This window comes from Nomia melanderi, chromosome 11 (genome assembly GCF_051020985.1).
Source record: "Nomia melanderi isolate GNS246 chromosome 11, iyNomMela1, whole genome shotgun sequence".
Taxonomy (NCBI): domain Eukaryota; kingdom Metazoa; phylum Arthropoda; class Insecta; order Hymenoptera; family Halictidae; genus Nomia; species Nomia melanderi.
This window is the reverse complement of record NC_135009.1, coordinates 17,492,657-17,518,216: the sequence shown is the minus strand read 5'-3', so window position 1 is coordinate 17,518,216 and position 25,560 is coordinate 17,492,657. Positions and strand designations below refer to the sequence as shown.

The following is a 25,560-nucleotide window of genomic DNA, read 5'->3' as shown; positions in this document are numbered from 1 at the left end:
TTTTAAAAGGCATCAAACAATTCTTATATTAATACTAATGTTGATAATACTTTTTTAAATGGCATACATATTTATAAAAGTCTTTACAAAGTAATTCTATTTATTAAGAATATTCTTCTCGGTATCATTCATACCGCACAGGCGCCTTTGAAATTGAACCAAAATCAATGTCTGTGAAGTTAGTCGTTAAAGGTCTACTATTATTGTAGTCAAATGTATATATGTCTATAATAAATATTATTTTCACTTGATTACAGAAAATTGCTTATTTATTGCACGGAAATATTAACAGAAATGTTATTGCATATTACGTACGCCTCATACGACAGTAACTATGCCTTTGATTCGTAAGAAAGTTGAATATGTTATCGTAGCGCGGTGAATATTTACAGTTTCTTGGGTGAGATATTTGAAATACTCTTCCGTAAGTCGATGTATACAGATTGATTATAACATAAAATAACAACAATGGAGCAAATGGACATATTACTTCCATTGAAGAGAGAACGAGAGGAATTCGACTTTCTGGACACTGATGATGACAATACTAGTCTCGAAGAAATTAATAATCTTTTATCAATATCGTTACCCTCTCTTTCAACAAACAAATTTCAATTTCCGACCGATCTAAATGATGAATTTCTTCGATTGACTACCAAGGCATGTTTCGTGTAAAAGCGGAATAATTATCTGAAAATATCAATTTTTAAACATGCAGTTCAGTCATTGTTTGTAAATAATATATGTTTTATTGTTTCATAATTCGATGTTCATATTGTCAACAACCATGAAAAAGTATTCTATGAATTGTTAATATGTATTTAATCTGAATGAATATTTTGAATTACAGGTTCGTGCAGTGTATTTCTCGTATCTTCATAAATGTTTGCTCACCAACTATATTCTGTATTATAAAGAGAAGGATAAAGATATTCAATGTGAACAATTAAGAAACTGTGCAAATCAAATGGAACTGCATGCTGTCCGATCGTCTTTAGAAGCAACTTTATACAGACAAAATATGTTGAAGATGGTAAGTTTACCATATGAATGTGAATTAATAAATTTAAAATAAATTGATTAATAGTTGAAAGTAAAACACTAATAGATTTCAGATGTAAAGTCTCATACATTGGACAAAAAGGCTTATAAGAAATTAGTGATATTTTTAGAGTCTCCGCCAAGTAAGGTAGATGTTGGTGTTCAAACTATTAACTCGTGGGCAGAATTAGAGAAAGTTGATAATATTCAAAGCATTTGCATCACGTCCAATTGTGAGGAACTGTTTCCTGAGGAACAAGAACCACTCCTTAAGGAGGAGGAAGAGGAGGAAGAGGAAGAAGAAGAGGAAGAGTTAGAAGAAGAAGAGGAGGAGGACGACGAGAAGGAAGAAGAAGAGGAAGAAGAAGAAGAAGAACAAGAAGAAGAAGAAGAAGAAGAAGAAGAAGAAGAAGAAGAGGAGGAAGAAGAAGAAGAAGAGAAAAAGAACGTAATCAGTATAATTGAAGCTCAAAATGATATTGTTAATCCTTGTAATTACAATAATACAGCTTCACCTACGGTAAATTCTACCTGTTGTACTGACATAGATCAGAGTACATTTAAAATTGAATCAGATGACGAGATCAGCACTAAAGTAACAGTTGATGCAGAAATAATGAAAGAAGAATGTAAAATGTTTAGTTGTACACAGGATGATTCTAGTACTCAAATGTTGAACAATCTATCCAGTATTAAAAATGAGGATGAAAATTCTCAAGATTCACTTTTACAACACATGGAAGACATGTTTTGTGATAGTGATGATAGCAGTGATCTCATGACATTAATAGAGAAACATTCAGGAGTGAGTAAAGCTAACGTGGACAAAGAGATTAATAAAATGTGCTTTGAATCGGATTCTCTTTTTCCACTTAATTCCAATGGTTCTACTTGCATACCTGACAGCAAAGATAGTACAAAGATTAATGTTAAAAGCAATAACGCAAAATCATCAAATATAAGTACAGGGAAGTATAGCTTTAGTTATTACAAAGAGATGAAAAGTAGAGAAGCTAATAAATTGTTGGGAGTGGAAAACGATACTCCCGAAAGTAAACAGAAACGCAGAGCGAATAGCATTTGGTTCGTTGAACGCGTGTATCAAGTATCTAAACTAAAAGCAAAAATGACAGAATTGTCTTTGAAGAATTATAGAAAACACGGGAGAGTAAAAGAAAAATTTATTGAACTGTTCGGGGAATCGGACGATGAAGAAATGATGCCAGATTCGCCGATCTGCATCGAAGAACATTTAACTGCGTGTAAAGAGAGAATAGCACCATGGATAGTGAAACATCTAATGCCATTTTATAAAAAGAGAAGAATAAAAGATAGGCAACTTTTCAAGGTAGTCGCAAAACACATAGCTGATATGCTTATAATTGAAAATACTTTTCCTGGTTGGTACTCATTAATATCGTGTAAAAAAATATTTAATAAAAGCAGCATAGTACAGCATGAAATAAGTAATATTTATTTTTATTTTTCAGAGCAAGACTGCGTGAGCAAGTATATAGAAACGTATTTTAAAAATAAAAAATTCATTAGAACTAAACAGGATGTATACTTATAAGTATAAACTACATACTCCTATTTCCTTAAAGGGACATTTTCTTAATACAATTGAGTCATTAGCGCTGTAACTATTTAACTTTCGAAAATTTTAAAGTAGATTCAGTGTGAAGCAACATTGTACATATTATTTTCAAGAAGAAAACGCAATAAAGAAGTATGTTGAAATTTGATTGTCCAAAGGTATGCATACAAAATGAATACAATAAAAGTTGAGAAACAGTAATTATCTTTCTTATAAGAATTTTTTCTTATGAATCATATAAAATTGTTGTATGTTCCACATATATATATACATATATATGTGTATATATATATATATACTTTAAACAAAGTAGAAACTTTTAAGACTTTTTTTACTAGACATCGAAGCTTTAAAGTAGTATGTAAGTCACAGTCTTAATCTTCCTTTATGTCTCTTAGTATTTATATTGATATACAATATTCCTGTGTATACGTGAGTGTGTATGCATGCGCGTTAACGTACACGCTAGTATATATACACTAGTGTAATTAAGTATAGTTAATGAAAACTTTCTTGCAATACAAACTATAACTTAAATAAGAAACAGTAAAATAGTTTTAATCTATGCCCTGTACACAGTCCCTTTGACAATGATAAACTTTCAAGAAATGTTGCTTATAGCGTAAATTTAAAGAATATGAAAACACAACATAGAAGTTATTGATTTTACTGTTGAGTTCGATACAATAATATTATTTCTGTATCCTATCGTCAATAGAACAAGTATATAACAAGGAGATTCAAAACGCCTTAGTTTTATATACTTTATCATTATTAAACAAAGAATTACGTTCAGTAATGTTCAGATTTCTTAACACTTCTTCCACGTAGAGAATATCAAATTATAAACAATTTTTAAGAGATTTATCTCCACTTTTAACCGAATTATATCTTATTTACCTATTTGCAATAGCACTGTTTATACATCAATTTATATGCTGCTTACAAGTTGTTCAATAGTAATTGCATAATTCTGAAATATTTTATTTCTGTTTTATTCCTCTTTATCTTACTCTAAATATTTTTGATTTCAAAATATATTTCTACAATTATATAGGAAATATATACAAAATTTTAGTCAAATCGTTTAAAAAGAAAGAGCAACGGAAAATGACTAATCATCATTTCTACTGAACAACTTGTAAATAAATAGCTTTCATCTTAATATTTTCTTTTTAAGCCATACTTTGGAATTTATGAATTTCATATTTGCATATTAATTGAACCGTTGTGTCTAATGTTATTTTGCAAAATTTGAAAGTAATAAATACCAAGTTATGTATCTTTTTACAAGAAGCCAATATTACTACAACATCATTAAACAAAAGATAAAGCAAAAAACTTTTATTACATTGTTTCAATGACTGATGATGTCGCTTAGATCCTTCTGAGTATATGATACACAATGTTTTAAACACAACTATTTCCAAAGAAACGAATTTTAATTTGACATCACAGCATTGAAAGCTCGATTAAATATTGCATATAAATACAGAAGGATCTTTTAAGATTGTAGAATCAATTTTTAACATAGTCAAGTATGACTAAATATTCAAGGTGGGGAGAAAAGTATACTTGCAATGAGTCTTATTATAACTTATGTATTACGTATTTTTCCAGGTACGTAGTTCTTGTCTATTACAGCTTCTTGCAGAAACATATGTAAACATCTTTCATTCTGTGCTAATGGATGTCCTGCTATTCTAAAATAATATACAAATTTTTATTATCTCAACAAATTGAAGTCAACAAACAATCATTAGTTCTGTGATTGAGAAGGTTAAAATGTACGTACTTATTAACAAATTCTTCTAACCCTTTCCTTCGATCTTCAATAAAATCTTCTTCGAAAATACCATCATCCCCTCGAAAAGGCATTTGACGTTTCCATGCCTTTCCTGGTAATGGAGGCACAACAATCTATAGAATTAAAAGAATACTTTAAAAATAAAATAACAAATTTAAATATAATTATCAACTGACCTTGCTATCCCTTTCTAATTCATTTCTTAACCATTCGAAATCACTGTATCTTCTCCTCACTGTTGAATCTTTAACTTTGAAAACTGGTAGGTTTGTCTAGAAAAAAGGCAAAATAAAACTCTTATAATTAAGAATGTACATAGACTGCTTTGTTCAAAGATTATAATTTACATTTAGAGTTCATTCGATACATTGTACAAGACTAAAAATTTAAAATAATTTTCTCTTAATGTAATAAAGATAAAAGACACGATGCTATTTCAAAGAATTCTTAATACAAAACTATATTAGACAAAAAATTGAACTAAAATATGGAGTATTTATATTAATTATCAGTTACTAAATTTTGCGATATCTTTATTGTAAGTTAATCTATAATTCTATAAATGGACCCAAGAATCACATACATTTTTGTATCTGTTCTTTTTTATCACCAAAAGCAAGATAACACACACTGCCCACTATACGTTCAATTAACGAGCCTAATGAAATTATTACAATTACTGGTAATATTATTTCTTTGTATTTTCGTTGGAAAACAGAAACGATAAGTACGAAAAAATTAACTGATAAACGGCGTTCAAAATCGGAGAATTTAAAATTAGCAATATTGTACAGGAGCGTGTGCACCGACTGCAATGCAGGATATTTAAACGAAAGAAAAAAACATGTAAGCAGAAATTGCAGAACAGTGAAACGATTCGTACGTTCGTGACGGAATGTATTTTGATTAAATTTTGAACTTAAAGTCCACGTCAGTTTATCTCTCTTTCGATGGAAATACGCGATACGTTCAGTTTAAGCGGCAAAAAGAAAATCGTCGCAGAAGACGATCTAACGATGGTGGTTTTTATAACCTAACGCGGTATCAACGAAGGGCGAAAAATCCAACAGGGGCAAATCCTTTTACTCACCCTCATGCGAACTTCATAATCGGTATACCGTTTCTTGCCGACGCCGTGTGTGATTGGATTAATCACGTCAATTTCGAGGAAATTTGCAGGCGCTGCATAAGCGTCGTCTAAGGTCTGTTTTTTAACGTTTAAACGGCGTGTTGCGTCCACGGTCGTGTCTGCCATGTCTAATGATTAGAAATTAATTAAACCGTTACGAAGCCAGCTAGAAAATAAACCCAACAGGATGGTTGTTAATGAAACTTCGTCAAATGACAGCGGCGAGAAACTTGACACAATTCGTTCTCATGTGTTACGTCCGTGATCATGGTGCACGAAACTAAACACAGAAAGCAAACTCGCGCGGAAAATTCATCCACCACCAACACCTCGTTATCTGCAATCAAAGATAAACACACGATGGATTTCACTCCACCTTCGCATCGGAAAACTCAGATTAAACCGTACAATTCACACGTGAAAAATACGCTCGATCCTCTCAATGAAATCGGCACGGAAATTTCAAACAAAAATACCACGACTTACCTACAAAGTCTCGCTGCACGGAAAGTTCTATGCCGACTCTAGACGGCGTTTGATTCGTGGAAAGAACGAAGCTATTTAAAAATATTTAAAAATTGATTATATATCAGTCCCCCGAGTTATAGTTCGTACGTCGCTAATTGCGTATACATAACAAAGAAACCAAACAAAGTTTCCTTCGAAAGCGATGGCTTTCGCGGTTACGCAATCGATGAGTAAAAATGAAAAATTGAAGAGGATAAGCGACTCCGTCACTCGTCCTCCACGCGAATGAAATTCCTACGGAAAACCGTTGAAACTGCGCGATGACGCGTATTCGGTAAATATTTACCGACCGATCGGCTCGCGATTTATCGATCGAGGAGCAGGGCTGGGGGCGTGGGAAGATTGCGCGGCAAATTTTAAAGCAACGATATTTATTGTATAAAACAAACGCACCGTCGACAGAGAGATACGACTGTGCAGATATCTAACGTGGCTTCGGTGATAACATTTTCGTACTCTCGATACAAGTGGTCTATAAAAAACTCAGTCCGCTCACACTATAAGGTGCGAGACGTCCGCCGTGTACGCGGCGGGCGAGAGTCTGATATCGTCCGAGCGAGGGATTGGCCGTTGCCGGATATCGCTATCTCCGGGCCAGGCGCGACCAGGACTTCGCGGCGCCATGTTGGATCTAGCCACCGTGTCCACGGCGAGGCTGACGGTGGTGGGGTCGTTTAGGCCGTTGCTTTGAATCCTCCGCTGGGCCGCTATAGAGGCTCGCAGAGTCTTCCGTTTCTGTGCGAAAGAGAAATTCCCCCGATTACTCGGTCGAACCGGCGATGCTGTACAATCGATAATCGCTCTTTTACTTCGGCTAATTCTATGAAACTTACGAGTTACGCCGCGCTGTATTTCAAAGCATAAATAAGTTCGTCAGTGCATGTAGTTCGAATACTCGTAAGTGGTAGCTTACTCAAAGAGCCATGATTATAACTTGTACTTCTAACGGTAGCTTAAGATTCCAAGCTTAAGTACGAGAAAGCCGATACAAGTACTGAGATGCCGTGAACGAGCTGCTGGAGACGGAATATCCGAATGACAGTTCACCGAATTGATCGGCAGTCGACGGTGAACCCGCGACGATTTCAAACGACGCGGCAGACCTCGATATTCGTCGATGGCATTCGGATATTCCTCGGCCCGAGTGAATAAAAGCGATACTGATGCAAGATACAGAGGAGGATTGCTTATTCTCTAGAAATCTGCTATCCTGCGCCAACTTTATAGAAGCCCGACTACATTCTTCATCCCCTAAAGCTAGTAGAAGCGAAAACTGCCGCTCAGATCTGTCGTATTTTCGTGTCGTTACTAGCTTTCAGAACTTCCTGCGTTGCTCCTACTTCCTCCCGGCCGCCTGTGGCTTACTGATAAACACACAATTCTGAGGAGAGGACAGCGAAAGATATCGGAGACAAAAAAACAGTTCGATTAGACCAGGGGGTCCACCCCTAGGTTCCCCTACCTCGATCGCGCCCCTCCATTTGTCCGCCGCGTGTCTCGCCAGCTCCATCTTCTTCTGTTTCCGGATCTGATGCTTCTTGTACGCCACTTCGATGATTATTAGGCCGATGCCACCGACGATCCCCACTCCCACCACTATGAACACCCCGGCCATGTTCTTCAGTCCCAACGTGTTCGGGGTGTTCTCCAGTTGCTCGCATTGCTGTACGTTCCCTTGGAGGATCCAGTGCGTGTCGAGGCTCTCCATGAAACCGCCTGCGGTGGAATAGTTTAATGAATCGATCAACCTCTCGTTAATTCCAACATCCGAAAGGAACAGCAACGCTCGATGTCTCCTCACTTTCATGGAAGTCTAGAATAGCCAGGGTCACCGCATCCGCCCACAGAGAGCCCTTTTGCAGGCCGATCCCGTAACCAGACCGTCCGAACAGTTCTCCAGCAGTGACCAACTCGCAATCCTGCGCAGCCTCGAATTCCAGTCGAGAGCTGTCCCAGATGAAGGCCATCAGCTTCCTGAAAGATCATGAATAGCGTTGACAGTAGAAACACCGGGCAACAGAAGTGTCCCGAGTTTAACGTCCAACAGCCACGCGAGTATTGTAATTTTTAATCGTTCAAATATTAAAAGCATTAATTAATTAAGCGTGTGGAGATTGATCGGAAGCATGAAATTTCTGAAGCATTATGCGTTGAAAAGAGTGGCGAACCCCTACCCAATTTTGATGTCTCTGATAGCCTCCTCGGCGGTGTCGTAATTGTTTGCCTCCATGGTGCGATACATGTTGGACAATTCCACCTGCCGGCGGAAGTACATGTCCACGGAGGAACCCTTCACCGTCGCGCACGTGAGATTCTCCATGGTGTTCCTCAGCTGTGAACGTGCAGATTCTTTCATAGGTAACATGACAACGATAACAGTTTTACGGATGTAAGTCTAGTTTGTAATTTTCCTTTCGCCATCTTCGAAGCTCCATGCAGGAATCATGGAATTCGATTAAACGGATTCTTACTCGAGCGTCATTGATGCCGGTTAATTTCGTCTTCGGCCGTTCCAGCACCAAGAATGCAGCCAGGTTGGCGGTGTACGAGGCAACGATGATCATCGCGAATCCTGCCCAGACCATGCCCAACACTCGGGCAGAGAAACTTCTTGGAGTACCTGTTCAATTACGGAAAGTCTCTTTTATCATGCGAACTATTCTAATTCGAGCGTCTTCGAGTCGTTAAATTTATCATTTAAAAAGTAACTGAAACTGTTTTAACGTTCGTCTGAAACCTCTTCCAATGTTCGATTTCATCGAATATTTCCATTACTAAACCGTCGCCGGTTACGAGCTTGCAACAATCATTGCGTGACTCCATTTTTGTTCTTGTTTAATCGATTTAATTATGGCTCGGCTGGCAAAGGATGATATTAGCGGTCGCTATAAATACGTTCCTCGTAGGTTCAATGTTAATAGCTATTGGGGAGACACGCTCCGTAGGATAATAAAGAATTCCTTTTAGACTGATTACACGGGAAGCGGCTTCGTGTCGTGAATCACAGTTTACGAAAGTTTTATAAAAATTCACTGCGTCGCGGCATCTGGGACGTTAATTCCATTGTCGCGTGCAACGTAACGACTCGCGGAATCGCTCCTACGATATCTGGATGACAATTAAATACGACGATCGTTGTGATCTCGCATCGATCCGCGGTTCGCACGGACCTTCTCCTATTCCGCTGTTGAGCAGGACTCCCCAGGCGAACCAGACCGCGCTGGACAAGTTGAGGGCGTCCTCTTCGGTGCCGTCAGTGTTTGCTAGCTTGAACCTCCCGAAAGGCGAGAACCGGTCGAGGAGGTACAGAACTAGAGCCACCACGTGCACCGACACCATCACCAGAATCCAAAGTGTGTTGCTGAACGGCTGCAGAAAGGACACCAGAGTCGAGGACCTAGAAGGCTGCAAACCCAGCGACAGTCTTCCTTAATTAATTCAGCTTGAAACCGCCACCTAGTATACTGATTAGTCTACTGACACCAGAACTAGAGTTCTTAAATTGATTTTTCAACATTTCCTTGTAGAAGCATGTTTATTCCATTTGAGAATCAGCTTGTTTAACGCTAGAACTATTGAGCAATAACACTGAGCTACTTATAATTTGTTATAGAAATCAGATTTCTCATGAAAGCACCTGTATCGTCTGAATAATGGCGAAATGAGAATCGTGAAATCGGTCATTTTGACTCATCTGGTAGCTCTAGTGTTAATAAAGAACGTTTCGCAATCAATTCCGTTTAATACGAACGTATCAAATACGCAGACTAATTATTAATCACCTTCTTCTCGAGAATAGTGATGCCCTGGTACTTGAAAGGTTTACTGAACTCGATGAACTCCGCGCGTTCCGGGTTGATCGTCAAAGGGGCGACGATCATGTCGGCTCTTTCGTTGACCAGTTCCCCTATGAGGCCCGTCCACTCTTTCTTTCCGCCTCCTACAACATTCACGGACAACACATTCCTCTCTACTCGTCGAAGCTGTCGTCCCAGCAGGGATTTCTTTCAAAGGGCAGTTTGCAACCTGAACTATTCTTGATCATGTAGCTGCCGAACTGTCCGTCGGGAGACAGGGCCAGGCTGTAAGTGAAGTTGATGGTCTTTGATAGTTCTTTCAACAAATCCATGCAGTACCCCTTGCAACAGAACGATTTCGTGTCTAAAAAACACGTTGCAATGATTGTACGGCAAACGGGGGGATCGCGTTGCGGACGGTAGCACGTTTCGCCATTTACTTTCGTGTTCGGTGGCATTAAAGTGGGGGCACAGAATCTCCTCCGGCAGGCAAGATTCACCGTCGGGGATCTCGCGGACGTAGACGAACGGCTTCTCCTCGATCGTGAGCACTTTCAAATGCGTCGGGATCATGAAACCCTCCGGCTTTGTTCGCAATCGACCGGGCCAAATTATGTTCGACTCGTTCACCATGAGCTTCATCTTGGTGCTGTTCTGGGCTGCGTTCAACTGCAAGGTAGAATCAAATGAAACGAATAAAGTTACAGACACATGTTCGTAATTGCATTCTCCGTCGACTCTCTTAGTTTAAACACTGTACTCCTTGAAGCTCACAATTGGATAGAAATACTGTCCAACGGAGACCCGTTCACCGTCCTCTTGAATATTGACGATGTCGTACTCGGCGAAGATTCGGTCCCCGTTGTCGTCGAAGGCTACTCTCCCGGTAGTGCCGTTCGGCAGCACTTGCTTGCGGATGAATCTACGTTGGCAAAACTCGCGATAGAACGGGCTGTGTGTATCGGTGTTCAATTAGAGCAGGTAACCGTGAACCGTACCTGAACAGGCTCTTCCCGGTTTCCCAAATGGAGCCGGAATCACCGCAGTCCTTAGGAGCCTCTGTGATCAGCTCGGTTTTGTTCATCTCGTTCAAAGCGGACACGAGAATCAGTCTGCAACGTGTACTAAATTATAGGCGCTACACGCTCGATAGCTAAATCTTCGATAACAAGTTTACTGCAGTGATCGGAACTCCTTCAGACCTGAATGCTGTTCCATTACGCGTGCTAATTACTGTTCCGTTCGGTGAACGCTCGGTCTGAAGGAGTAGCGGTAACGCGTCAACAGTCTCAGGTGGAACAACAACGCTCACAGACATACGTTCTAGCGTGTACAATGTAAAGCACTTTGAACGATTAACAGTGTTCGTTGGTAGACAATGGGAGGATGTACTAAGAGTGTACGTAGACGTGATCCGCTGGTCTGAAATCGGTTGCACATTGCAGAGAGAGAAGATAGTGTTCGAATGCAACGCATGCTGCGACGTTAGAGAAAGTCAGGGGAGTTGTACCTAAGCTGACAGAACAGTCGACAATTTGCAATGCAAGCGTTACGTGTGACTCGATGTTCGACGTGTGTCGCGAGTCCTTTCATGCGTGTGTAACGGGTCCCCGTGGCTATTCCCTCGGCCAGTAACATTATCTACACACGAAGCTACACGTCAATGTACAATCAGAAAAGGAACTGACAGACTATCCTCGATGTGAGCCTTCTCTTTCTCCGCGTTAATTAATTTCAAGCCGAGAAGACCTTCCGGTGCGTTCGGCGCATCTAAGGCTTGTTCCGTTACGATCCAAACGTATCCTGCGCCGGTCATGTTCAGGGCTGCGGCGTCCCGGAAGATCACGTTCGCGTCGGTTTTCCTGTTCACAGAGGAAACGGATAGGTACAATCGATGTTTCGTGGTTTAACAACTAGAACTGCCGTTCCAGTCAAATCTTGAAAGCATTGAATACTCGAAATGATCTTGAAGACAAATAGTTTCACTTGAATACTATAACGAATGTCTGAAGAAACTGAGAATAATCTATCGTTACAATTTGTATAGCAATTACAGATTAATCGTGTTGAATGCTCGGTAGTTCTAGTGTTAACACTCTCCGAAGTTTCCTATATTTGATGGCGCTCGACAGACTGAGCTTTTTGTACGAGACAGAAGGCACGTGCAAATACTCACGAAGCATACAACAAACACACTCTGGCCTGCGCGGTCTTCATGTCCATCAGCTGGTGCGTGAAACTCTCCAAGCCGGGCTCGAACTCGATGATAGGATCCACCTGTGCAGAACAGTAACGACGTTTACTGTATCGCCATCGTTGAACTGAGGATTGTTCGTGTATCAGCAAAGTAAATCGTTTTTAATTGAAAATTCGAATTGAACATCGAGATTGCAGTGTCCGAAACGCAGTGTGCGACTTGCCTGAACCTTAATTTCTACATCCGCGTCCAAATTCTGCGAGGTGGTCTGAAACCGACCCAACAGGGCACGGCCATCGGTGTCGGAGCTGTGGATGAAGATCACCTTCATGTAATTGAAGTGTTTCAGAAGATCCACCCACACGTCCGCCTGATGCGAGTAGGGCGGCACCGTGCGCAGGAAGGAGACGTGAATATTCTGCAACCAACAAACACATCGGATGCACCATTCGGTCGGTCGCAGTTCTTGTTTACATCTTGGGGCGCAGCGAAGGTATAACAAACCGTTAACGAGCATTGCGCAATAATACCGGTAACGCGATGCTGATGTAACGAAAGTGTTACTTGGAAATCCTGTTTGCGCCGAATCGTCAGACGAATTCATTAGACGGCAAGGAGGAGTAATTAAGCCTTAACGAACCGGAGGTATTTCAAGTCGACTTATCGCCTAGAAATACCGTAACGTAGATAACGAGCGGAAAGAAATTCACACAAGTGACCTAGCACGATACTTCGCGTGTTCATTGTAAACATTACAATTATATCAGTGATAAGAATAATAAAATGATTGTTGCTGCCGGCAGTAGGTAAAACTGTCGTGCTTATATGGCGGCATTCGTCCGTTAAGGGTTAATTATATAGAAATTAGACGACGCTAAAAAACGATAGAAATTCCTGTTGTCACCGAGGAATGTCTAATGTTTTCAGCTAATTCTTCATATTCGGAGGATTATTCAATGACTGTCAGATGATGCGTTAGCGTATCTAATGAAATCCATAAAAAGGAGAGATCAATGGCTGTTTCGAAACCTGTTTCCGTCTATTATTCAAGGAAAACTTCACCGAAGATGCACCTGACGCACATTTCCAGCGATTAGTCGTTAACTCGCTTAACGTTTACGGTCTTCGACAATAGGAATATTTTCCACGCTTTCCATAAGTTGGCGATATTATTCGACGCAGAGGGGTTGGAGGGTTTCAGCGTGATCGGGATCCTGTTTCTTCGGGGATTAAAAGTTGAACGGGCGACCGGTCGACTCACTTTGTCGGAGAACGCCGAGTCTCTGGAGGATATGCCGATGACGGGTATGTGGTAAAAGCCGCTCGTGTAGGAAACGGCGGCTGGCGACAGGTCTCCGGTAAGAGGATGAGACACCACCACCGCGTACACCTTTTTCGCGATCAGGGAGTTGCACACGCTCAGCGCGGTTTTAATCGGGTTCGAGTCCATCTCGATCACCGTGTGCGTGTAAGTTGCTCCCTTGCTCACGTAATTCGAGTCGAAATTCAGATGCTGAAACACCAATTGTTCATCGTCAGTCATTCGTCGCGAACGAGAAGTCTTCCATAAAATCGACTATAAAATAGCTTATCGTTAAACATCGGTCTATTAAATAAACGTTCGGCAGTATTAAAGGAAGAAACCCGAGAGCATTATTCCACGAAGATGCTTCCCAACGAGAAGCGAGCATTTTCTTCAAATCCTTCGGGAAAGACCAGCTCGCGGGGCGGAATGGATGAAAATATTTAAAGACACGGCGAGCATAAAAGAGTAGGCTGTAAGTGTCCCCGAAGGGGTTCCGTTTTAATGATCCCGCTTAGCGAACGGCGCAGCCCCGCGTATTACTTACGTCGATTTTCTGCCTGAAATGAGCTTCGCTGTCCTTGTTCGACAGCACACCGCCGATGTTAAAGGAGGTGGGATTGTTGGCCTGGAATGCGGCGAGTCCACCGTAGACCTCGTTCAGGACGACCAAGAGGAGGGATAATAAGGCTCCTTCGTGTTTCGCCATTGCGGGATTCGATCTGGCAAGAGCACAGCGTCTAATGAATGTCCATCGAGTACCAGGGGGGAAACAGGACGAGCTAAAAGATAAAGGCAGCGATCGAAATTGCGATCCGAATATTCCCCGCGGACGATCGTTAGCGAGACGAGGAGCGAACGTCGGGAGAAACGCGAGTTCGCCAGGTTTTTCCATCGGATCGCATCCCCTATCTTCTAGAAGACGGAACAGAGACGTACCGATTGGAGGGCAGCTGCAGATCATTCACGCGATCTCCGCGAGCCCGTGGCCGATGGTCCGGTTCATTTGGAGAGTGTTCCACGCCCTTGTCGGGTTTCCCAGCGAACGAGCGGGCAGCGTCGACGTCGAGCGCGAAGGTGGATCTGAGAGTCTGAACTCGGGGGCTCATTGATCCGTTCGGATGCTGCGCACAGTATCGCGTCCCCACTATCGCGATTTTCGGGTGTTTTTGCGGTCCCGTTTTTCGAGCAGATCATTAGAATCGTTTTCGGGCATGCCAGGTCCCCCGCGCGCCCCGCGTCCGATCGATTCGATCGGTTCGAGGGGATCGATCGACGGGTGCAGCCGGCGCGCAACGGAGAACCCTTTCCGAGCGATCGAACGAAACGGTCGGGCGTAGCAACGCGGCCAGACGTTCGATCATCTCCGTTGAACGTCATCGTTATCCTCGGTAACGAGCATTAATATTAATGACGGGTACGGGGAAACCGGAGCCGTCGTCGGGGGACCGTTGAAGCCGCCAAGGACGGTTAACGCGTCTCCGGTTCCCTTGGCTCCCCGTCGAACGAGTTTCCCTGCGGGGTAATCGCGACGATCGTGGGACTCGCTTGATCGTGGATCACGGGAACGGGCTGGCGCGATTAAAGCTCGGGTGGAAAAGTGGGTCGACCGCAGGACAACAAACCGGACAGCCCCCGCATATATCGTCGGTAGGCCACGTGGTGGTGACTAGAGCGAGATGCCAGTGCGTCGGCGGCGGATATCGATCCCGTAAGTTTCCATTCGGTGGCGACCTCCTCTGCGTGCGCACCCGTTTCATCTCGGTTATTTACCAAGTGCCCTTAGACCGAGTCAGGAGAATCCTGGGGAACGTGTAAATGGTGAGAAGGAGGACGACAGGCGGGTAATCGGAACCGAAAAACACGAAGAGAAGAGGAACAAGAGAGAAGGGGACGCGAAGGAACGGGAACAGAAGAGAAAGGGTGGACACACCGAAGAGGGTGCAGACTGGGCAGTATCTCACCTTGGAGGAAACCAGCCGGACCTTTGCCAGGGGAGATATAAATAAGAGGATCCCGGGTGGACGTGGACAGCGAAACGGGCACGATCGTCGACGGATCTGGAGCCTGATCTCGCCGCAGGAGTCGGAGAGGCACGACGGGACAGGCGGCGGCAGCGGCTCGGGGTGACAGAAGACAGTTTGCCAAGTCCAGCGAGCGAAGAGAGGCCAAGTAACGTAACTCCAATGTATTACGGTCCCCCTCGCGCGAACGGAGCCGCTGAAATATGTCGTTACCACGAGAATGGAGCCTGCAGGATTCGGTCGAGCATGACCCTGTCGCCTGCGCGGCAACGTCGCAGGAGATGGTCGGGACGGCCGTCATCGACGAGAATATGAATCAACAGAATCAGCTGGGCTCCCTGTTGTCGATCCACTCGGCGCCCGTGTTCGACCTGAGCACGGGCGTGCCGTCGCCGAAGAGGCCGGCCTCGCTGGCGGTGCAGGCGACGGCCACCTCGACGCCGATCGTGCCGCCCCATCTGCAGAGCCCGGAGACCATCGAGGACGAGGACAACGATAATCTCCTCACGATCTCGAGCCTGACCGCCAGGCCGTTGATAGCCAAGTCCCGCGAGCTCCGATCGACCAGGTGCTCCGCCACCAAGAAGAAGAAGAGGAGCGAGCCGAAGAAGCCGAGGAACATCACCTACGTCCCGTTGGACGGCGGCTACGGATGGGTGATCGTCTTCGGGGCGTTCTTCGTTCAGTTCTGGGTGGCCGGTCTGGTCAAGTCCTACGGTGTCCTCTACGTAGAGGTCATGGAGACGTTCAAGGACGCCACGGCCTCCGTCGCCTCCTGGATACCAGCTATTTTGTCTTGCCTCTGTTTGGCGCTCGGTGAGTAATCCTCGGCTGGTCGCGCGGCTCCGAGATCGATCGGGTGAACGGAGCTGATAACGCGTTCGGCTCGCGGCAAATAGATCCGGAAACGTTTTCGCCAGACTTTGACGCGTTCCCTGTCCTTCGGCCCCGTATCTGGGTCACCAGTTTTACATGTAAATCGCCGGATCGTGCGTGGCTCGCGGCAATAAAGGTTTCTCGTCTACCCGTTCGCGGCCTCGTCGATAAGGGATGCGTCGCGATCCGAGAATGTTCGATCTCGGTCTGGAAATCGGCGGGTCGCCGATAGATTCAATGCCTTGTTCGATATTCTAGCTCCTGTGACGAGCATGCTCTGCCAAAAGTACAGCTGTCGGGCAGTCGTCTTCATCGGGGGACTGTTCTGCGCCCTGGGACTTACTATAAGTTACTTTGCCACGAGTTTGATACACCTCTTTTTTACTTTTGGAATCCTAACAGGTTTGTTAAAGTGCTCCTAATAATGCAACCGTGCGTTTCGTAACGTCCTAGTCGACTTGTCCTGTATATACATTTCGCACGTATATCTCTGTAACGAGGAGAGTTACGTAACGGAACTGGACACGAACGATTGGAAACGGAAAATCGGGCAGGATGTTGCAACTAATTGCTCCATACACACTCGGCTGTCTCTGCTTGAACACGTTCGCTGCGTTACAGGAAGCGCATACGGATCCGATAATACGTTAACGCGCGTCGAATAATCGAGCCGAGGATATTGCGCTCTCGCGACGAACAATGAGAAGCGGAACGCGTGGAAATACAAATTTTAATCGTCCGCAATTACGTTTTCCTCCTGCTTGTAAGACGGCAAACGTTCCAGTGGAACAGTTCAGAATCTGAATTCCTATAAATATCCGCGATCCGGATACGAAGAAATATGAACGCAGTGAACGTGTTAACGAGAATTTCATGTTTCCGTTTAGCGTTTATCGAAATCTGATAGCCCGCACGGAAGCGTCAGGCGTTACGTAATGATTATTGAGGCGGTCGAGAGCTCTCGAAAATATTACCCCGACGTGTCCTCCGCGGTAATGATTGCGTAACGCCGCGAACTCCTCGAGGCAACGAAATCCTTTCGAAGGGATTTGCAAGATTTTATTGACGATTCGTGGAATTAGGTATCGGTGGCGGTCTGTCGACGACACCTGGCATCATCCTTGTCTCACAATACTTCGATAAGCACCGCGCCCTGGCGAACGGGATCTGCGTTTCCGGTACGGCGGCGGGCAGCTTCGTGTTCCCGCTTCTGATCGAGGTTCTGGTGCAGAACTTCGGTTTCCACGGAACGATTCTCCTGCTGGGCGGTTGCATGCTTCACGTTTGCGTGAGCGCGACCCTGTACCGGCCGCTCGAGAACAATTACGCTCCCGAAGCCGCGGACGTCGTCGTGAGGTCTGAGAAGGTCGACAACGCCACCGCGAAAGAGCTGGAGGCGGCGAAGCAGCAGAAGCTGGATCTAATATTCGCCAACCACGACTCGACTACCAAGCATAATCTGTTAAACGAGTTGTTCCATCAGAACGGCGTGGTCGCGGTCGAGCTGACCGACAGCGAGGAGGAGAAGGACGTGATCGGCGAATGTCTCAGGATGAAGCCGATCTCGAAGATACGTAGCTCGAGTATATTGCACAGCGTCGAGGATCTGTCGACCGATTCCACGTGCGTCTACAAAGCCAGGTCGTCGCTGAGATCCCTGAGATCCTCGATCACCGCCGTCTGCCCGCCCCCTCAAAGCGAGGCCCAAGTACCGGAGGAACTGTCGCGCAGGAAGACCATCGTGCAGAGGATAATGCAGTATATCGATCTCTCTCTGTTGAAGAATCCCCAGTTCATCATGATGTGCTTCTCGGTTACCCTGATGTCCACTGGAAGCCCATACATGCTGTATTATCTTCCGGCGTACGTGCACGCGGCTGGCTACACGAAATCGGAAGCGGGATACCTGGTCGCCATTTCTGCTGCTCTCGACTTGTGCGGCAGACTCGGACTCGGCTGGCTCTCCGACCTGCAGTTGTTCGATCGACGGAAAGGATACATTGGAAGGTATTCGATTAAGACAGGAGAACTTCATCTAATTTCATCGGCTAAACGAAAGCCTGGATTTTATTTTTGGCTGAATGGAGATGAGAGAGAGCTAGTTTTCTAAAGGCAAACTCGATGAAATTAGATGAAAGACTGCGCGTATACGCGATGATGAGTTGTATTATAGATTTGTCCTGGTCTCTGTTGACAGTGTCGTGGGTGCTGGTGTGGCTGTATTGGCGATTCCGATGGCCCACTCTTTCTACGTGCTGGCGTGTTCCGTTGGCATGTACGGACTTTGCCTGGGTTGTTGGTTTCTCTTAGTTCCCGTCCTTCTCGCTGACCAATACGGCACCGACAAAATATCTTCAACCTACGGTCTCGTTAGGATGTTCCAAAGTGTCGGAGCTATTTCTATTCCGCCTTTAGCAGGTACTTGGCGCACTCGTACGATTAGATTGTTAAGGTGTTTCGGTGGGTTGACTGTAACTGATGAGTCCGAAGGTGTATGATTCTGCATGGTGGTAGTGGGCTGAGGTGTACCGTATCGCATCTGCGTAGAAAGATTGGTTGTCAGCGTCTATTATTTGAGGGAAATGATTGCAGGTTACCTACGTGATGTAACTGGAAGTTACAGCGTATGTTTTCTCTGCATGGGAACGTGCATGGTCATGGGAGGTCTACCAATGCTCCTGGTTTTTAACGAAGTATCGAAATCATCGAAGATGACCGTTAACGCTGAGAACGGTGATACTCAAGCAGAGACGACTGTGAAAGAATAAAGATATTTTGCAAATGTGATTTAAAAAACCAAAAAAAAAAAACAAAAAAACAAACAGACACGAAAAAAACGAACGAATGTGTAATAGAGAACTAATAAAAAAAATCGCAATATTTGTCGCTACAATTAATCCACTATGATGTATTGCTTGGTTCAGTTGTATTCGTACGAAACAAAACAAAATGATATATGATAAATACCTCGTTCGCGACAGGTAAGGGTGATTTTCATAAACTTTTATAAATGCACGCCTTCTAGTTTTATTGGTAAATGAACCTCCCTCATTTACAAGTATTCTTAAGTAAAAAGTATTTAATGTAGAACGAAAATTCTTGTATGTACATTGTAATCTGCCTTATATTATATATGTCTATATAACAGTATGTACATCATATTTACATGTTACATTATGATTATTTGTAGAAAACGAAGAATTGCGGCAGGTTCTGCGATGAAAGAAACAATCTTAGTAGAAAATACATATTTTTCATACAAAAAAAAAAACAGATGTAATTTAAACACAGTAATCTTTAATAAAAGTTATATTCTTTTCACTTATATTGCCTTTGCATTTCTTAAAAATATTTAGAAGGTAAACCGACATATACGAAACGACGGTCAAGATACCTGACAAACTGTCGTGTCATATTAAAAAATAAAGTACAAAGAATTTATCACAAAGTACGTATGCAAAATTTTTACCATTAAGAACAGTCTTTCACATCTATTACTTTACCTATTTAAAAAAAATATATATATAATTTATATAAATCGATGCTACTAATCCGTGCATAAAATTATCTAATACTATTTTAATGCTTTGCAATGCGATCGGTAGACTGTATTCTACACTTCAATACCTGTATAAAACGATTACATCAGAGTCAACCGGTAATAGATGCCAGTGAATCTGATGATAAGGGACACATTGACAAATAAACAGAATCATGTTGGCTTCCAAGCTACCACTCTCATTTTGTTGTTCAATTCTTGTAATATCAAAGAACACGTGAGTTGTTTCTCTGGCGACAAACCATTGATTCCTTCCATTTCGTCGTCGTCGTCTCCTAATCCATTATTACTTCCATTCTTTCCTTTACCTTTCCCTTTTCGTTTCTTTTTTTTATTTAATTGTCGGCAGTCAATATCACTAGCTGTGTCTGTTGCTTTCCTTATCTAAAATAACAGTCCTTTTAAGTGCATTGAATTTTTCTATGTTATATTTAAAAATTTCATAATGTAATGACTTACTTTGGCGCTTTTTTTTGATTGTTTGTCATACTCTAAAGCATCGTAATAGTTTGGTTTCTCTCGTTTAATTCGATTTGTTCGTCTAGTTTTCATTACTCCACTATCAGGACTTGGAGGACTTTTAATAGAATTGCGCCTTGCATTAAAAAATGAATGACCGCATGGACATGCTTTGCAGGCAACGGGTACCTGTACAAATAAATTAAAATATTAACATACAGCACATATTGTAAAATATTCACAACTACTATACAAACACAAAACTGTATTTATAGAAAATTCACATTTTAGCCTCTTTTGAAATAATTTATAAGATCTATTAAAATGACGATATTCAAATTTCTCGGTTATAAAATGGATTATTACATTCATTAAATATTTCAGTGACAAATCGTCGAATTTGGCTTTATCCATAATTTGATCTGTGAAGGTTCAATGTGATTACAGTGAAGATAAAAAAAATATTAAAACATTCAATTAATTCATATATACGCATATATTACCTGCTGTTCACATTTAGGGCAGCCTTTACTGATTGTTTTAGTCTTTGCCATATTACAAAAAAATATTTAATAAGGATAAGGTTATTTACAATTAATAATACAACTAGGAAAATATATCGTTAAACCACATCTCGAACTAATGACATCACAGCACAAAAATAACTGTTGTATTGGTGAAGATGCATTTTAAAAACCCTCACTGTAACGTTAAATACTTTTTGCTTCCCTTATCATCACGCTAATGGGTAATGACAGCCGTAATGAACAAAAAGGTGCACAATAGAAAATAATTCGTACTGCAATTGACAGATGGCGGTGAAAGGCAAATAGGAGAATGGACCAATCACGGAATTTTAGTTGCTTCTATCATAAGAGGTGTTTGTGTTTGCTTACACTCTATTTAAGATTCATGATAGGAAGTAATTAGTGTGTTTTACGATCTCCGTTACATAGTCATAATTAAACAACCAAACGTTAAAATAGTCGAAACGATTCGTTACTTTAACTTCGTTCGATTCACGTTACAATTTCCATGAATAATTATTAAAAATATATTTCTCGTGCCAACTAATAAATCAATAATACTCACTTATTCGTCATAAATGCAAAAGGATACGTTTACCTTGAGACAAACATTCTATATATTACGTATCCTTTTTAAGATCGTTTCAATAGGTACTCTGAATTAGATCGTTTTATGTTCTTAAGATGCACGCCATTGTCCTTGAGACTTGTTTAATCTTTCATGCTCTAATCTAGAACTTGTTATAGCCAGACATTGAACTTTATTGTTAGATTAACATTTGTGATACTGCCATAAACGATTGTTTGTTTCTGAAGTATGCCTTGCCTTTTTAAGATTTATCTCTGTCGATGGATATCATTTTTCAATATTTCTCCTCAAAATGTATGCTCGTATACCATTTTAACATCGTCCCAGACTTTCACTGAATTTTTCAATCTCCAAGGTCACGTCAAGGTTATCAGATAAGCGCATTTAAACGCGCTTTAACGCCAACTACAGGATGCAATAGAGAAGCGAAAGAGAAAATTCGAGAAAAATTCAACTTGCACTTCTCTCCTCGAACGAGGAATTCTGGGACGCATTGCTTATCGTTCAGATTAATTACTTTCGTGACATGTCGAGTATTTTTCAGTAGGCCGTGATAATACGCGAGGCATTCAGTTACAAGAGATCTCCTTTTTATCGTGAAAAATAATCTAGCATCCGTGATATATCTCGCGGACAAATAATCCACTTGTAGTATTATACAATTCCAATCCGATTACCACGATTCCTCTGAATTCGAATGCCTCGCTAACGACACCGCCAATTCGAGGCGTCGATTTATTCTCAATTTCAAAAATCCGCTCGAGAGACGCTCGGTACTCTTCATCGGCAGTTTACGAGCGCGATTATCTTTCCTCGGTTTCCTTCCACGATACAATTCCCTTATCGGAGCCGCATTATTCACCCGGTCTATCGAAGCGATCGTATTCACGGCGAAACTCTCTCGAGTCGTGACACCGATATCGCCATTTACAGACTTATCAGATGCGTCTGTCTCTGGTCATCACTATCGCATGCGTAATTCATTAAAAACTAATCACGTCCGGAGCATACCGATCTCTTTGCCTCGGGCACTTCATATCCTTCGTCATAGGTGATCAAACTATCGACACGCCTATCGTCTCCCTTATCGACAACCGGCCTCTGCCGTTATCCCAAAATCATCTCACTCGAACAGAACATACTTCTCTCCTCGCGTAACGTACCTACGTATTTGATTACTTAACCACGATGCAATAACAACGGATCATTCGGAAGCACTTTTATTGCCGTTTTCAATACTTTATTCGCTCATTGGCCGAATCGGTCAACTCCAGCTTACTGGTTCTGAAACATTTGCTCGTTAATACGGTTGATCGATTTGATCTGAAATCTTAGGATTTCATACTTGAAACGGATTTCTTTATCATTGGGTTGAGTACCGAGAAATAAGAATCCTGGTCATGCAAACATGGTAGCGATAATAAAGGTTGCTTCAAACGTATACCATTTAATGCGTCTTATATGTTGGATAGATTAAGCTACACCTGTAATAATAAAATAAAATACATTCTACGATATCCACGTGATTCTCCAATTAAGAAATGATCAAAATCATATACTATTCCATCGCATTCCTCCACCTTTCGCGTTGACCGATTTGGCCAGTGAACAGCTGACACGCTAGCGCAACTCTACCGTCCGGATGTTCGTCTCTAGAGTTCAGATGTCCCTCGTGATTTCTTTGTTAAATTTACATTCGGAAAGTTTACATATCGCAGCGTATCCGCCGGCAGCATCCGTCTTTGGGTTTCGATTAACGTTCCAGCTCGACGCTTCGCCGGGCCGTTTAGCGGCCGTCGAATGTAACGCCTATCCGAGGTCGCTGTTAGAAGCGCACACTTTGTTTGCAACGCGTGTCCCGCGACGATTCTCGGAATCGGCGCGATTGCCCCTGCGTTTCCGCGTTGTGGTGCATTTTGAAATGCGTCTACGCTCGCGAGGCCCCGTTCGCCGATCTCTCCGCGTCTTGCCAGATGTCCCGCGGTCGCAGTTGCTCGCTCGGCTGCCCGCTATTCGCAGATAAGGACAGTCGCAGTGGCAGCACACCAGCGTCAGATCCCCGTCGGCAACCGCGTGCCGCCCTCCGACGGGTTTCCGATAATTCAAGCTCTCGAAACGCTGCTTCGTTGTCCGAAGACAACCGCGGACTTTCAGCGTCGTCCTTTTGTAAATCTTCCCGCTTTCTATGACTTTGTGACTCCTAGGTCGACTTCCAGTATTTACAAAATTCGAATCGTCTTCGCGGCGCATGCTTTCGCAGTTCTTGCATAACACGCGCTGGGACATGTCCAATTTCTCCAATAGATTCGTGCAAGCAGAAAACCGTGGAGCATCGGAATGGCCATGATCCTGCGACGCACACCTGCAACGTGTAACACCAGGCGTGCGAGCTGTCCCTGAAGACTCTTTCGTTTGTTCAATTAAATCAATTTGAACGTTCTTCCTAACGGTTCTCTTCAAATCCGAGTGATCGAAGGGCTTTCTCGGCGATCTCCCTCGAACAGGCACCGACGGTTTCCCTTTTAAAGTTACTCGCTTACTCCTAACAGGCTCTCTTCGAATTTCCTTGACCTCCGTAGGACCGATGTCCTTCGATTTCCCTGAAATCTTTGAAGATAGCGACTTATGGCGAGCGATCTTCTCGTGCGCATTTTTCCCGTTGTTCTTGGAAGCGTGCTCGATTGTCTGAATCGCTTCCTTCTTGGACAGTAAATTCGATTCGCCTTGTCCCTCGCCGAGGCAACATTCCCCATTGCCGGCGTACTCTTTCACGGACTTACGATATGATCTAGCAGCGGCGTATTCTGTTTCAGCTTCGTCGTCCGCGTCGTAATTGCTGGCCGCTCGCGTGACGATCCTTTTCCTGGAAACGTGCCGTCGACGCTTCGCTGCTCCCAACCGATGAAACCCGGTTTTCCATGGATCGGGAATGCCCTGCGTGAAGGGTAGACCTAGATCGTTCCAGAGTCGGTCAGTGGCGAGGCATCTGACGTAAGACGGTATTGAATTCTTCTGCAGAACACGTGCCTCTGTGTCACCGCAGTAACCTCTGGAGGCTAAGTGTTCGCGCCATGCGTCGGGAATGCCTCGTCTCGCGCGATTAAAAGTTTCCTTCGCTTGGAACGACGGCACGTTAATGTACGGCCGTGTCTGCAACAATTTCGCCGATAAAAATGGTCCGCGCACCACCTCTCGAATGTCTAGGCGAGCCTTGGTCCGAAGCTGTTCCGGGTACACCCATTCTTGCGTCCATCCGGTGCAAACGTTGTACTCCTTCGACTTCTGCTTGCGTACTCTCCTCTTATCCGAGACGCAGATGCGTTGAATGCTGCAAACCTGTCGTTTTTTATGGTACCCGGACACTGCAGTGAACAATGAATGACATTAGAATCGTTCCCATGTGCAACGAGGAAGAAGTACTTACAGATCGTTGTCTTTTGTTTCTTATCGTGAATATGAAAAAAAATATTGAAATGTATTGTAGGTTGGTGTAAATGCGAATAAAGAGATCGAAAGATAGTGGTATACGGATACCTTTTACGTTTTTTGCGCGACGGTTATTACATTGAGAAGTGGAGAGTGATATAGATTGTCGTAGAAGAAGTAAATCAAGGTTTCTTACTGACTGAACGTGGCGTGCAATTTAAATATTTCGTGTGGCGGTTACAAAACGCTCATCGACGCAGGTTACGAAACAATAGCGCTTTATAAATTGTTCTTACGATGTTATTGAAATTATGTCATTTCGCTTGGAGAGTATGTCATCCTTTTCGGAAGGTCTCTCGTTTATTTCAACGGGATCTCTAGCACATTTGAATTACATAACGGATTGCGGAAGTTTTTCTATCGGAACGTTATTTCGAATGTCCTGCTTGAAGTAAGATAACGGTCAAGTAATTTGAGTATCGTTTCCTTTATCGCGTGTACATCGATTTATTCCGATTATTATCGCGAAACTTTGTGCGTGGTAACGACGAGTGAAAAATAAAATTTCATTGTTTGCGCTTTGATCTCGGTAATTATATTCTGTGAAAATATTAAGTGATACTAATTAGTGTTAAAAGAACTTGAATATTTAAAAGTATTTTATTTCGATGATTTTATGTTCGTGTAGCAGATTTCCCTCT

The 25,560-nt window shown here is 42.9% G+C and overlaps 6 protein-coding genes across 22 annotated transcripts; 2 read left to right on the top strand and 4 right to left on the bottom strand.

Moving 5' to 3' along the window:
- Window positions 1-27: 27 nt before the first annotated feature.
- Window positions 28-2,681, top strand: LOC116433921 (uncharacterized). 4 transcript variants are annotated; one of them, XM_031992579.2, is made up of 4 exons: window positions 49-660; window positions 851-1,033; window positions 1,109-2,441; window positions 2,532-2,681. In XM_031992579.2, exons 1-4 carry the CDS (start codon window positions 469-471, stop codon window positions 2,612-2,614), a joined length of 1,791 nt encoding a protein of 596 aa, XP_031848439.2. In that variant the 5' UTR covers window positions 49-468; the 3' UTR covers window positions 2,615-2,681. The 4 variants fall into 4 exon arrangements, with proteins under 4 accessions (XP_031848441.2, XP_031848438.2, XP_031848439.2 ...); XM_031992581.2 differs by having other exon boundaries at window positions 28-400; window positions 1,109-2,614; XM_031992578.2 differs by having other exon boundaries at window positions 45-660; window positions 1,109-2,614.
- Window positions 2,493-6,326, bottom strand: Snx3 (sorting nexin 3). Its single transcript, XM_031992586.2, has 5 exons — window positions 6,061-6,326; window positions 5,536-5,911; window positions 4,622-4,717; window positions 4,434-4,558; window positions 2,493-4,341 (listed from the first exon to the last, which is right to left on the bottom strand). Exons 2-5 carry the CDS (start codon window positions 5,698-5,700, stop codon window positions 4,236-4,238), a joined length of 492 nt encoding a protein of 163 aa, XP_031848446.1. The 5' UTR covers window positions 5,701-5,911; window positions 6,061-6,326; the 3' UTR covers window positions 2,493-4,235.
- A 136-nt stretch (window positions 6,327-6,462) lies between these two features.
- Nmdar1 (glutamate ionotropic receptor NMDA type subunit 1) lies at window positions 6,463-14,739 on the bottom strand. Of its 8 annotated transcripts, none has more exons than XM_076371978.1 (18): window positions 14,339-14,739; window positions 13,947-14,181; window positions 13,358-13,609; window positions 12,320-12,514; window positions 12,076-12,176; window positions 11,588-11,761; window positions 10,898-11,011; window positions 10,674-10,821; window positions 10,340-10,568; window positions 10,129-10,263; window positions 9,885-10,042; window positions 9,273-9,507; window positions 8,574-8,722; window positions 8,277-8,434; window positions 7,904-8,076; window positions 7,565-7,818; window positions 7,416-7,483; window positions 6,753-6,837 (listed from the first exon to the last, which is right to left on the bottom strand). In XM_076371978.1, exons 1-17 carry the CDS (start codon window positions 14,506-14,508, stop codon window positions 7,439-7,441), a joined length of 2,925 nt encoding a protein of 974 aa, XP_076228093.1. In that variant the 5' UTR covers window positions 14,509-14,739; the 3' UTR covers window positions 6,753-6,837; window positions 7,416-7,438. The 8 variants fall into 8 exon arrangements, with proteins under 8 accessions (XP_031848299.1, XP_031848301.1, XP_076228091.1 ...); XM_031992444.2 differs by having other exon boundaries at window positions 6,767-6,837; window positions 7,416-7,466; XM_031992439.2 differs by lacking the exon at window positions 7,416-7,483 and having other exon boundaries at window positions 6,463-6,837.
- Window positions 14,740-14,959: 220 nt separating this feature from the next.
- Window positions 14,960-19,121, top strand: Sln (monocarboxylic acid transporter silnoon). Its single transcript, XM_031992446.2, has 6 exons — window positions 14,960-15,110; window positions 15,177-16,239; window positions 16,558-16,701; window positions 17,382-18,306; window positions 18,497-18,717; window positions 18,892-19,121. The coding sequence occupies exons 2-6, from the start codon at window positions 15,627-15,629 to the stop codon at window positions 19,065-19,067; spliced, it is 2,079 nt and encodes a 692-aa protein (XP_031848306.1). The 5' UTR covers window positions 14,960-15,110; window positions 15,177-15,626; the 3' UTR covers window positions 19,068-19,121.
- On the bottom strand, window positions 18,593-21,401 carry LOC116433888 (uncharacterized). Of its 4 annotated transcripts, none has more exons than XM_076371987.1 (5): window positions 20,821-21,401; window positions 20,684-20,739; window positions 20,318-20,506; window positions 18,901-20,242; window positions 18,593-18,838 (listed from the first exon to the last, which is right to left on the bottom strand). In XM_076371987.1, the coding sequence occupies exons 2-4, from the start codon at window positions 20,729-20,731 to the stop codon at window positions 20,012-20,014; spliced, it is 468 nt and encodes a 155-aa protein (XP_076228102.1). In that variant the 5' UTR covers window positions 20,732-20,739; window positions 20,821-21,401; the 3' UTR covers window positions 18,593-18,838; window positions 18,901-20,011. The 4 variants fall into 4 exon arrangements, with proteins under 4 accessions (XP_076228102.1, XP_076228100.1, XP_076228101.1 ...); XM_076371985.1 differs by lacking the exon at window positions 20,684-20,739 and having other exon boundaries at window positions 18,901-19,802; window positions 19,927-20,242; window positions 20,821-21,396; XM_076371986.1 differs by lacking the exon at window positions 20,684-20,739 and having other exon boundaries at window positions 18,901-19,512; window positions 19,927-20,242; window positions 20,821-21,396.
- A 9-nt stretch (window positions 21,402-21,410) lies between these two features.
- LOC116433934 (uncharacterized) lies at window positions 21,411-25,534 on the bottom strand. Of its 4 annotated transcripts, none has more exons than XM_076371981.1 (5): window positions 25,056-25,534; window positions 22,993-24,795; window positions 22,779-22,917; window positions 21,671-22,717; window positions 21,411-21,581 (listed from the first exon to the last, which is right to left on the bottom strand). In XM_076371981.1, coding segments are annotated over exons 1-2 (1,554 nt in total). In that variant the 5' UTR covers window positions 25,057-25,534; the 3' UTR covers window positions 21,411-21,581; window positions 21,671-22,717; window positions 22,779-22,917; window positions 22,993-23,242. The 4 variants fall into 4 exon arrangements, with proteins under 4 accessions (XP_076228096.1, XP_076228095.1, XP_076228098.1 ...); XM_076371980.1 differs by having other exon boundaries at window positions 22,813-22,917; XM_076371983.1 differs by having other exon boundaries at window positions 23,014-24,795.
- Window positions 25,535-25,560: the final 26 nt, after the last annotated feature.